At 43.9% G+C, this 12,241-nt stretch overlaps 2 protein-coding genes across 3 annotated transcripts in view; both read left to right on the top strand.

Annotated features, from left to right (window-relative positions):
- The first annotated feature begins 302 nt into the window (after positions 1–302).
- On the top strand, positions 303–10,036 carry LOC109470594 (GRIP and coiled-coil domain-containing protein 2-like). Of its 2 annotated transcripts, none has more exons than XM_019769562.1 (8): positions 303–356; positions 2,388–2,500; positions 3,406–3,490; positions 3,902–3,984; positions 4,168–8,118; positions 8,448–8,594; positions 9,142–9,294; positions 9,725–10,036. In XM_019769562.1, exons 2-8 carry the CDS (start codon positions 2,429–2,431, stop codon positions 10,019–10,021), a joined length of 4,788 nt encoding a protein of 1,595 aa, XP_019625121.1. In that variant the 5' UTR covers positions 303–356; positions 2,388–2,428; the 3' UTR covers positions 10,022–10,036. The 2 variants fall into 2 exon arrangements, with proteins under 2 accessions (XP_019625121.1, XP_019625122.1); XM_019769563.1 differs by having other exon boundaries at positions 316–356; positions 2,391–2,500.
- A 525-nt stretch (positions 10,037–10,561) lies between these two features.
- The window catches only part of LOC109470556 (GRIP and coiled-coil domain-containing protein 2-like), a 4,312-nt gene continuing 2,632 nt past the window's right edge, over positions 10,562–12,241 (top strand). Inside the window, exons 1-3 of the mRNA XM_019769520.1 lie at positions 10,562–10,738; positions 11,087–11,253; positions 11,896–12,097. Of these exons, the coding sequence (XP_019625079.1) occupies positions 10,591–10,738; positions 11,087–11,253; positions 11,896–12,097 (517 nt within the window). The 5' untranslated portion in view covers positions 10,562–10,590. The remainder of the gene's footprint in view (positions 10,739–11,086; positions 11,254–11,895; positions 12,098–12,241) is intronic.

The raw sequence follows: 12,241 nt of genomic DNA, 5'->3' as shown, positions 1-12,241 counted from the left end.
GCCGGTTTGACAGCAGTTCTAGTCGAAAAAAAACCCTACAACGACAGGTGTTTATCCCACAGCGTCTCTATTTTAGCAACAGGGAAGCTGCAGACTTTGTAATTATCACGCCCCCTTACAGTAGTGGTCACGCCCATCTCAGGTGTCCGCGAATCGTGTCGTGCACCAAATGAACCGCTAGGTTTACAATCAGCTGGGCGCCGACGGCCGAGGCGGATCGAAGAAAATTTTTGCTTGGTGACGTGTCGAGTTTATGAACGATTTTCGCGGTAAAACAGGAGGAATGTCAGCAGTATAAGGCGGCCGATGTGTCGCTGAGCCTAGCTACAAGCTTTGATCCTATATTACAGCGACAGGTAAGTTTTACTCGGGTGTTGTTGGTGTGGGGAGGGGGGCGGTACGTGAGCGACGTGTACGAAGGTAAACAATATAACGCTGTTGACGTATAATTCATTGGTCTAGACATAACTATGTACACAAGCTTGTGTTTTGAAGCCGCGGGTGGTAATATGTACTTTGTGTAAATCGGTAGCACGTACGAACTTGTTTATCCACGGTGCACTTCCCCATTGTAAGTTCCCCATGCAAGCGGGCTGTGACAGCCCAAACAGCAAGATTCCTATCTAGAAAGTAGGTCGTTATCCAAATGTCAACGACCGTAGACAATTAGACAACAAGACAACTATATACATTTGAATTATAATGACAATATACTTCTATTGCTTTAGATTTATAACTCTATGTAGAGTACGGTATAACACTAGTCTAAATGTGTATTTTGAGTTTTGCAAGATTTTTTAGGATTATTGGGGCATTGCTAGTCGTGATAGCCTGTGGCAAAAGATTACAAGGGTGATTGCACAAGTAAAATGGTGTAGTGACGTTATGTGTGAAGGTTTCCTTGGAGATCATAGACCACACCTAACTTCTAACATTTACCTAAATGACATTTAGTAGACTCAGAATTACTGGTATGCACTAACTTAGTCTAAGTCAGCATGGAGTTATGTTAAGGGTGTCAGTCAGTTGTCAAATCAAAACGTGTAAATGATTTCAAATGCAGGCTAGGTATAAACAACATGTGAATGAGTTTAAGATGCTCAAGAAACAGATCTCTCATTATGATAATGACCCTTATTAAACATCGTTAATCAGTCACTAGGCTGGACACCCTCAATTATTGTGTCAGTATGACGCAAATACTTATTATCTGTTCAGGTTGTCAGACTGGTTCTACCGGTATCAATTGTGTCATTCATTGTTTTCACTGTGCTGTAACATCCTTTGTATTGAGCCCATGCATATAAACATGTAACGTTACTTGGCTTATATAACGTTATAACTGTTACATGTAATGTATGTGGATTTTTATTTGCTGCATTGACTCTCAGTCTCACCACCTACAAAATATAAAAGAAATACCGTAATGGCATTAGTGTTTAGTATGATCCATACTTCCTAAATTCATGTAATTAATAAATAATTGCATGTAAAATTTGTCTGGCGCAGGTACAAATGTTCTATGTTACCAGCACAATTACAACAAGTGCAGATATGCAGAAAAGAGGGATTTTGAGCCCTGGTGTTGCATCAGCTGTATGTTGAACCTTTGAGAATCCCATTCAGTGTAAAGGTCAAAATGGTTATCATTTTCAAAAGCTGTCAGTTAAGATGTGAAGAATTAGAAATGGTCTTATTCCGACCAAACTGCACATTTACTGTTACAGCAGAATTTATGACTATAGCAAATATCAATAAACATATATAGAATCACCCAGCTGATGTATTGCTATTGATACTGTCCTTGTATCTATAAAAAGCCTCTGACATATTTGATTGGCAAAATTACAACAGGCAATAAGACACAGACAGAGTACTGCTGTTAAGGCAGCCAGGTGATAAATTATTCAACAGTATTAGTCTGACATTCCTGAACCCTAGAAGATTACCAGGACACAACTGGTTCATGTCTAGTGTGCCCTTTTGTGTTTGGCCACATCATCATGTAAAGATCGGCAGAACGTCTCATATAAGGTCGTATTCGCGTATATTAAGGTTAACATCCTGTCTGTAGTTTCCAAATGTTGTGTCGGAAAAGATATCCTCTACAACGGGGTCTAATGCAACATTGACCAAACATCCAATGAAAACTGTGAAAAATTAGGGTTTTCCGAAGGCGCAGTACGTTCTGCCAACAAGCTTGAAAAGGTGTTTCCTGAATCCCATGTTCACTTTTATCAGCAGATGTTTAGAGCTATACATGTAGCTGGGACTACTAGGTAAATGCCATGGCTATCAGTGTAGTGTGCCCTTTTGTATTTGACCACAACGTCACGTACTGTGTATTTAGATAGGATTGTCCTGAATCCCATGTTGACTTTTATCAGCAGGTGTTTAGAGCTGTTGCTAGGACGACCAGGTAAACGCCATGGCTGAGCAGGGCCAGGGAGGCGGCCCCGCGTCTCAACCCTCGCCTGCAGGGAAAGGTGGGAAGTCACAGGTAAGCTGCTCAGAAATACCAAGGAAATGCTTGGTATTACTATTAGCCTCCTTGAAAATCTCTGGCCCTTCGTTGTCTTGCCAGACGGTATACAGCTTCCCAGTCGCTCTCTGCGGATCTGGCTATGCAGTGCCTCTCGTGGCTGGACATTGGTACAGCCAATTCTGGTCTGGCAGGCTGTGCCACAGAATCTGTAACAGTAGTCCTGGGTAGTGTCCTTATCCTCTGTGGGCCTCTGACATCTGTTCCTTGCGTCCACTTTCTTGCATTTTCCGGAAGCTTTGAAATCCTTGGAAATACATGTACACTACGGGTAATACTAGTATACCTGTATTACCCTTGAAGTTGAAAGTTGGAACTGTGCCATTGGAGTGTGGCAAAAAAACTCAATCATCATGCTTCTGCTACCAATGCAAATTTTGTTAAGATGATTCCACCCTTTTTCTAATTGTATTATGGTAGATCTACTTTTGTAGCTGTTTTATTTTCATGGCCTTTTAGTGACCTCTCCATCTCATAGACTTTTAGTGACCTCCCATCACGTAACCTTACAAATACATGTATGCATCAATGTTTTTGTCTGGCAATCCAATAGAAACAGTTGTTGTGGACAGATATGCAGGATGTAGCTCGGCACACAGTCAGTCTGACACAAGGATGTCATCAATATATAGATCTGTTTTTGTTTAACCATTTCCTTTTAAGTGTGTGGCTGTTTTAAAATTTCTTTAAAGAATAGAACTTGATTTTGTGATTTGCTCACCAACAACTTGAATGTTATTGACATATTCAGTTATACATGTAGTGTATGGTAGTTAACAGTTACAATGTACATGTATCTTCAGTGAATATTTTAAACATTGACAAATTCTAACAGTAACAACACAACATTGTTGTCTCCACAGCTTGACAACTTACCCAAGGAAGAGCTCATCAAGTATGTGAAGAAGCAGTTGATGATCTTGCACAAGACAAAGGCAAAATGTGAAGGTATGTACAACTGGTTTCTCTCAGCTTAGCACTTGGGATTTGGAAAAGAGCATGGGAGTTAAACACACACCACTACCAGTGGTCTAGCCCCCTGCTGTAGTGATTGCACTACTGTGTGGCCCAAGTGCTATTGAACTGGAGATGTGTGACGCCCTATATACCACATAGTCTGAGAAGGACTTATGAAATTGGTGTATATGTTGGTGTACATGTGCATGTATTAGATCATTGTCTTTTCAGCCTGTGACGTTCATGTGAATAGAATGGTGTGATAAATTAGTATACATGATGTTGAATACATGAGAATAAAGGTCACAAAAATATATCTGGTTCCTACATCAAAATAAATAACACGGATCTTGTCTGTGCTATTAGAGGACATCGCATTGATATCAATATCTTTTTTCCTAGAACTTAACACTGAACTCGTCAAACTAAAGAAAGAGAAGGAGGACTCTTCAGGCGCGAGTAAAGACTCCAACACGGAAGACCAGGTAAATGTTTTATTCAGTTTGGTACAAGTGTATGTTATATTAATCGACAATCAAAACAATCAACCAGAACACTCATTATAATAGGCCTCTACAAATTGGTTAGTTTAATGTTGTTTGCAATTACTATTCAATGCATTTCTGACAAGCTTAAGGAACCTTAAGAGTTTCATCCTCCATTTCCAGGCGATTTTGTCCGAGATGCAGACAGAAAAAGAACAGCTGCAAGCAGAGAGAGATGAACTCAAGGCTGCAAACGCTCGGCTTCAGAGGGAGACAAAACAGCTGCAAGTTGACAGAGATCAGCTACAGACAGACAAAGATGGCCTGCAGTCACAGAAAGATGAGCTGCAGTCAAGGAAGTCAGAGCTGCAGCAACAGCTGGAGAAGAGTCAACAGTCCCTGCAGAATGTGCAGACACAGTGCAACAAGATGAGGGAAGAGCGAGAAATGATGATGGGAGAGATGAACAACGCCTTGATGAAAGTAGAGGAGCTCCAACGGGAGAAGTCGCAGTGGAAGGACCAGGTAGACAGCCAAGCCGAGGACTTTGCCGAGGTGAAGAAGGCAAAGCAGAACTTGCAGCAACAGCTGTTGGCAGCAACGACTGAGAACAGCAAACTGAAGGATTCGCTGACAAGCGCACAGCAAGAGTTAGCTGTCATGAAGGAAAGGCTGGACAGCATGATCACTGAGAAACAGGAACAGCAAGAAGACCTCCAGGGAAAGCTACAAGAGGCAACGACAGCAATGGAACAACTTAGAACACAGGTAGAGACAGCCGAAACAGCAAAGAGTGACCTTGAGACACAGCTGGAGGCCAGCAAATCACAGATTAGCACATTGGAAGAGCAGCAGAAAGAGCTGAGGGATGGTTATGAAAAGATGGACAGCGAGAAGTCTGAGGGACAAGAGGAGGTTGCAACACTTAGGGAAGAGAGAACAGCACTGCAGCAGAAGGTAGAGGAACTAGAGATGGTGCAGAAAGAATTGACAGCAAAACTGGAAGCTGCAGATGCCTCAATTGCAAAAGTAAAAGAAGAGCTAGAGTCAACACACAGCAACACTGTAGATCAGATCCAAAAAGAGCATGAGCAACAGCAAGAACACCTAAAACAGGAAATAGAGAAGATCACAGCTGAAAAAGCAAATGTTGAAGAAGAGAGGGACCAGGCGTTGTCTGAGAAAGAGCAACTACAGATGCAATATCAAAATATTATGTCAGAGAAAGAGCAATTAGAGAACCATGGGGAGCAGGCTTCATCTCTGACGAGTCAATTAGAGTCGGAGAACGAACAGCTACAAGTTGAAAAACAACAGCTGCAAGTAGAAAAGGAACAGCTACAGACAGAAACAGAACAGCTGAAAGCAGAGAAAGATCAACTACAAACAGCAAAGGAGCAGGTGGAAATGGAAAATGGTCAGCTGCAAACAGAAATGGAAAAGCTGCAAACAGAAAATCAACAGCTGCAAATGGAGAAACATCAACTTCAAACAGAGAAAGAACAGACACAGACAGACAGTGAGCAGCTGAAGACAAGGATGAAACAGCTGGAAAATGAGAAAGAACAACTTCACACTGATAAAGAACAGCTATGCGCTGAAAGGAACCAAGCTGTCGCTGAGAAAGAGGAGATGCAGAATAAGATAGATGAGGTGCTAGTCGAGAACAGTGAGTTGAGGAAAGACAGGGACCAGGCTGAAGTAGACAGACAGAAGCTGCAAACAGAGAGGGATCAGGCTGTATCAGAGAAGGAGAGTCTGGATACAGAGAAAGCAGAAGGTGACCAAGAGCAGAGTGACGAAAGAAACCAGGAAAAGGCTGACATGGACCAACTTAGGGTAGAAAGAGATCAACTTCTGGCAGATGTTGAACAGCTGAAGAAGGAGTTAGACCGAGCTGCAGCAGATAAAGAACAGCTACAAAGCGAGTGCAACCAGATATCAGCTGTAAAGGAACAGCTGGAAAAGGACAAAGACCAAGCTGTAGCTGAAAAGACACAGCTAGAAAGTGAGAGGGATCAAGCTGTTCATGATAAGGAAGAGCTACAGAAGGAAAGAGATGAAGGTGAAACTAGCAGGAGAAACCTGCAGTGTGAGGTAGAACAGATAACTGCTGCTAAAGAGCTGGTGCAACATGAGAGAGACCAAGCTAAAGCTGCATCTGAGCAGCTCCAAACTGAAAGGGATCAAGCTGTGACTGAGAAGGAAGAGCTTCAGAAGGAAATGGACCAGTCATTGGCAAAGAATGAACAGCTTCAAGCTGAAAAAGACCAGATCCTAACAGCTAAGGAACATCTACAACAGGAACTGGACCAGGCTGTAGAAAAGAACGAGCAGCTCCAAGCTGAGAAAGACCAGATTTTGACAGCTAAGGAACAGCTACAGCATGAATTGGAGAAGGCTGTAGCTTCAAAAGAACAGCTCATTGAGATGCAAAGGTCCTTAAACGAGCAGGATGAGAGTGAGAAAGACCAGACCATTAAACTACTGCAGAAAGAGAAGAATGAAATACTTTGTACGTTAGAACAGATCAAGAATGAGAAAGATCAGATTACACACACCAAGGAACAGTTGCAGGCTGAAAGAGATCAAGCCGTAACTGACAAAGACAACACAGAAAAAGAAAGAGACCAAGTCATAGCTGTCAAAGAAGAGGTAGAAAAGGAAAGAGATCAACTGATAGCTGTCAAAGAAGAGCTAGAGGGAAAACATGAACAAATGCTAGGCGAAATGAAAGTGCTTCAGGCTGAGAAAGACAAGGTCATAGCTAACATAGAACAGCTGCAAATTGAGAGAGATCAGGCTATAGCTGACAAAGAGGAAATGCAAAGTGAAAAAGAGCAATTGATAAATGACAAAGAAAAGATACAAGCTGAAAAGGAGGAAGCTTTAGCTGAAGTAGAACGGATACAAAGGGAAAGAGACCAGGCTATAGCAGAGAAGGAGAAATTCCAAAATGAAAGAGAAGAAGCTAAGAATGTGGAAGTTGTCTCGAACAGTAAAGAAGAACAACAGACACAGATGACAGCCAGTTTGCAGAGTGATCTTCAAAAAGTCAAGTCAGATCTTAAACAGAAGGAGGAAATTGCACATAAACTAAAAGCCATGGCTGTCAAACTCAAGCGAGAACTTGAAGAGTCAAGAAAGGAAAACTCCAGGCTTAGCAAGGAGCTCCAGTCAGTGAAAGACATCCAGAAGGAGCAAGAAGGAAAGCTAGCAGCAAATTCAGGCGCTGATTCCCAGCTGCAGCAGCTCCAGGGAGAGTATGAAAAACTTGAGCTGACTTATGAAGAGACTGCAGCTAACTTGGAAAAAGTTGAGAAGGAATTAGAGGAAAGAATAAAGCAGCACGAGGACCTACAGCAGGAGTATGCACAGCTGAAGACACAGATTGTAGATTTGCAAGCCACGAACGACTCAATGTCGGATCTCAACCAGCATCTCGAAGGTAGGGTGCATGATCTACAAAAGCAACTTGCACAAGCTGAAGAAGATAGAGATGCACAGATGATTATGAAGGAAGAGAAAACCAAAGAGTGCGAGCAAAGTGTTGAGAAGATCGGTCAGTTGGAGAAACAGCTGACTGATGAGCACAAGCAGCACCAGGCCACGACACAGCGCCTGGAGAGAGCACTACAGGAAGCCCAGCAGAGCAACGTCATGAATCTGGAAATCGCAGACTACGAGCGTACAGTGAGCGAGCTTAACCAACAGGTGGCTATACATGAGAGCAAGATTTCTGCGCTTAACTCCGAGATCGAAGGGAAAGAAGAAAGGATACATCAACTGATGAGGCAGGTCACGACAACAGAAGAGTCCCTCACGCAGGAACAGGAGAGGGCCAGCAAACTTAAAGCTCTACTCATCAAGGCAAAGAGGGACGTAGAGGAGGGGAAGAAGCTACAGACTGAGAAAGGGAAGGTGGAAGCTGCGCTACGTGGACAGCTGGAGTTCTCTCAGCAGGAGATTGAAGGACACAAGGTACAGCTGGCTCAGGTCATGGCAGAGACACAGCAGCTACAGCAGAAGGTGCTGTCCTCTGCCGAGGTACAGCGCAGGACAGCAGAGAAGCTGGAGGGGAGGGTCAGCAGCCTGGAACAGGAGAGGGACGCTGCGGAGACACAGCTAGCAGAGGTCAGTATCAGTTTTATTTAAAATTGACTGGCATGTCATATAACATCTGTGTCCATAATATCGCCAGGGTCCATAATATCGCCACCTTGAGAAATAGTGTGCTTAAAGATATTTTTACTGCAACATACTTTTGGTATGCACTCCTTCACACATCAAATGTACATACCTAGGGTATGTTGCAGTAAAAATATCTTTAAGCACACTATTTCTCAAGGTGGCGATATTATGGACCCTGGTGATATTATGGACACAGATGTTATATACAATGAGTGACGACATATGACATGAAGTGTGTCAGATTTTCACATATGACACTGCACGCATTACAGGTCAGGGCGGAGTACGACAGCTACAAGGTCAGGGTGCACAGCGTGCTGAAACAGAAGACCAAGACAGCCGTGCCTCAGATGGCCGCCGACATGGACAAGCAGGAGAAACTCCAGCTGGAGCGACAAACACAACAACTACAACATAAGGTGAGGCTTGCTGTCCCTGTTGTGTTTACTTCATGTTGCTGTCCCTGTGGTTGTTATTTGACATAACTTCCCCGGGTGGTAGTACAAGTACCTGTTCAACTTTCCTAGTAAGGATAGCTTTGTCTTTTAGTAAAAATCAGCATTTCTGGGTGCACCATATATATTTCTGGGTAAATAAGTAGATTTTTACAGTAACTTTTTTCTGACACTTTGATGTTAAGAACATGCTGTATACTACCGTACATTAGACATCTTTACCTAGGAAAACCTACGAAAATATTTGGGTGCACTGGTGTACCCACCAAAAAAATTGGGTGCACAGCTCCAAATTTGGGTGCACTAAGGTGCACAGTTATGCACCCAGTGTCTCAAGCCCTGCACTGTTGTTTTTTCATCAGGTGAAGGAACTCTCAGAGGTACAATGTAAATGAAAAACTTTGTTAATTTGTTCATACACGTTTCAAAATCTGTTCCTTGTTATCTAACTTAGTGCATGTTGGGCATGAATATGCAATAAAGTTCATTGTCATTGCCATTTTTTTGCCAGGTGAAGGAACTGTCCGAGCAGCTGCAGGCGGCTGCGGAGGATCAGCAGGAGCTGCAGGTGCAGTACGACCACCTGCAGAAGCAGCACACGCAACTGAGCCAGCAGCTCAGGGACAAGGACAGGGTCTGGCAGGCCAGGATCAACAAACTACAGGTGAACTGCAGTTCCACTCTCATCAGTTTAATGGGTGTTGGTAACATGATGTCTGAAATACTAGTAAGTCATAGATTGTGTGGAAGAAATCCCAAATTGTGTGGAATTAGTCCTTGAAGTACCTTTTAAGCTTTTGACCAGCCACTCTGGTCTCCTTCAGTAGACTGACCCAGTGAGGCTTGTCACGTGGCTTCTCTGGCTGTCAAGTGTGACGTCAACACTGGATCAAAGGTGTCTGGTAGACAATTTCAGCCCTGGGCCTGTCACAGTTGAGTGAAGGGTGATGGGCTCTGATGTGAATAAGCCTCTTTCACCCCTCTCAGGATGTAGTGTAGATCTAAAGTTTTAACTTTAATCATGTAACTACCATTACAGATGAACCAGTCCTTCATGATAATCATGTCCTTCATCATGTCCTTTGTTCCTGCAGACGGAGGTGGAGAACAGGCGCGAGGAACAGTCCCAGACTGTGAGACAGCTGGAACAGCAGAACGAGTCGGTGACCTTGTCCTTCAAGGAGAGGATCAACATGATGGAGGAACAGCACAAGCGGGAGGTCGGCGGCCTCCAGGAGAAGCTGCAGACAGCGGAGACCGAGCTGGCACAGCTGAGGGCAGCCGACAGACACGTCAGCCCCCCTCCCACTCCCAGCCACGCCATCATGACCACACCGACTCCGGAACAGGTTGTTGTTGTTTTTTTTTTTTTCTATGATGTGCTAATGTAAACAATAGCCTGGGTTGTAACATAAAAATAACACTCCTGACTAATCATTGGTTCACAGCAACTGCACGGCTCTAGCTACATGTAACGTTACATGTAGAAGTCCTGATGGTGGAAAGAAGATGCCGGTGTACTCTTGTTTTGAATGACTGGAGGTTGTTGTCAGTGATCAGGCCGACCACATTGTCTGGGAGACTGTTCCAGATTATAGCAACTATTTCATACATTCACTTCTTTGACTACTCTAGTAATTACTTGTCTTACTAACATTTGCCATCTAATAACAATAATGATAATGCAATAATTATCATTACACCGCATACAGTGGCTTCTCACTCGGGTATGTAATGTGGGATGACCATATACTACACTTTTGTCAGTGTTAGGGAGAGAGACCCTGGTCTTGCAGGGGCTGCTCTTGTGTCCGCCATGATGGACAGGGTGTATTGGGGTAACTTTATCAAGTGTACCTCACCAGATTAAATCCACAGGCATGATTGATGATGATGATGATGAAACGTCATTAAAGTACCTTTTGCCCATGTCCAGGTGCAGGCGTGGTCTGCATCCAACATGGCAGCTGTGGAGCGGGAGGAGGGGGAGGGGATGGAGAACACGGAGGTGGAGTCTGTGTCGTCGGGACCGGGACCGTCCGTCTCCACAACTCCCTCCATCGTCACGCTGGAGGATCTTCTGGCTTCAGACGATAAAGTCATTTCAGGTACATTGTACGATTGGAAAACTTTGTTTGGTTTTGGTTTTTCTTTTAATGCCCATGATATTACACCATACTCATTAATACCTGAGTGAAGTGAGGAAAGTTGTGTTAAGTGCTTAGTCACCCAAGGACACAAGGTTGGTGACATGGCAGGATTCGAACCCGAGACCTCTTGGTTCTGAGCCGAATGCTCTGCTGTTACACCACACGACCCCATTAGCCAACAGGCACACAAAGTTTAATCTTAAATAATGATGCAGTGTCTATTATTGGAAACTGCTTTGAAAAACATCACAAAAAGTTATGCTGACAAATTATGTCTAGACTATGGTTACTGTTTTCACATTTCAGGCACCCGTAGCCCCAGCATCATCACCTTGTCCAGACACTCCAGTGTTCTGGAGGACACAGAGAGCATGAAGGCCAGCCTTTCTGCTGCACACAAGAAGATAGAACACATGAGTGAGCTGCTGCATGAGAGTGAAGCCACCATCATGCGACTCAATGAACAGACTAAGGTCAGCTTTTCCTTCAGCCAGTGTGTTATTTGAAATGTTTTAATGTATTAAGCACAGTAGATGGATTATCTATAAACTGTAGACATGCTAGAATTCTGACATAAGGGATTAACAGTATTGGTGAAATTGACTGTGCAATTCAACTATGTCGAGGGAGCAGCAAAGCAAACATTTTGAGGACCTCCATTTAACGTACTATCTGAGGGCCATCCCTAACCAAAGCCAGGTACTCATTTACACCTGAGTGAAGTGACAAAGTCCTGTGCCTTTCCCAAGGGCCTAAAGTGCCTTTCCCAAGGGCACAAGATCAGCGGTATTGAGTAGGATTCGAACCCGGCATCTCTTGGGTCTGAGCCGAACACTCTACCTTTACACCAAATGACCCCACAATTCTTTCCACTGGATGTGTGACTGTGTTTGTTTTTGTTTGTTTCGCATAACCGGTAAACCGCCTTTAGCTATAGGCGTACACACCAGTTTTGTACATGTGCGTAAGACCGGACTGTAAGGTTTTGAACCACTCACACCGGGAAGATCCCCTACTCTTTTCGATAAGTGGTGGGTTCTTTAACATGCGTGGGGTGTGGCTCTCCCAAACACGGGACCTCCATTTAACGTCCTATCCGTGTTAATTTCCCCCAGGTCCTGAAGAACGAGATCCGTCGTCTGGAGCGTAACCAGGAGCGAGAGCGCGCCGTGTCGAACCTGGAGTACCTGAAGAACGTGCTGCTGAAGTTCCTGACGCTGTCGTCCGGAGACGAGAAGCTGCAGCTCATCCCCGTCCTCACCACCATGCTCACCCTCAGCCCTGAGGAGAAACAAGCCCTCACCACCATGGCACAGGGTAACTTTAGTACCTTAGGCCACACCAATTTAATTTGTTGGTTCTCGGATTTATTCAGAAAAAATATGAAGCGACAGGGCGAAAAAAAATAAAAATAAAAAGGTCTAGGCATCCTATTATAGGCTTAAATGCTATGAAATGAGC

The sequence above is a fragment of the Branchiostoma belcheri genome, unplaced genomic scaffold, assembly GCF_001625305.1.
Source record: "Branchiostoma belcheri isolate BF01 breed outbred unplaced genomic scaffold, Haploidv18h27 scaffold23, whole genome shotgun sequence".
NCBI lineage: Eukaryota > Metazoa > Chordata > Leptocardii > Amphioxiformes > Branchiostomatidae > Branchiostoma > Branchiostoma belcheri.
This window is presented reverse-complemented; position numbering and strand designations above follow the sequence as displayed.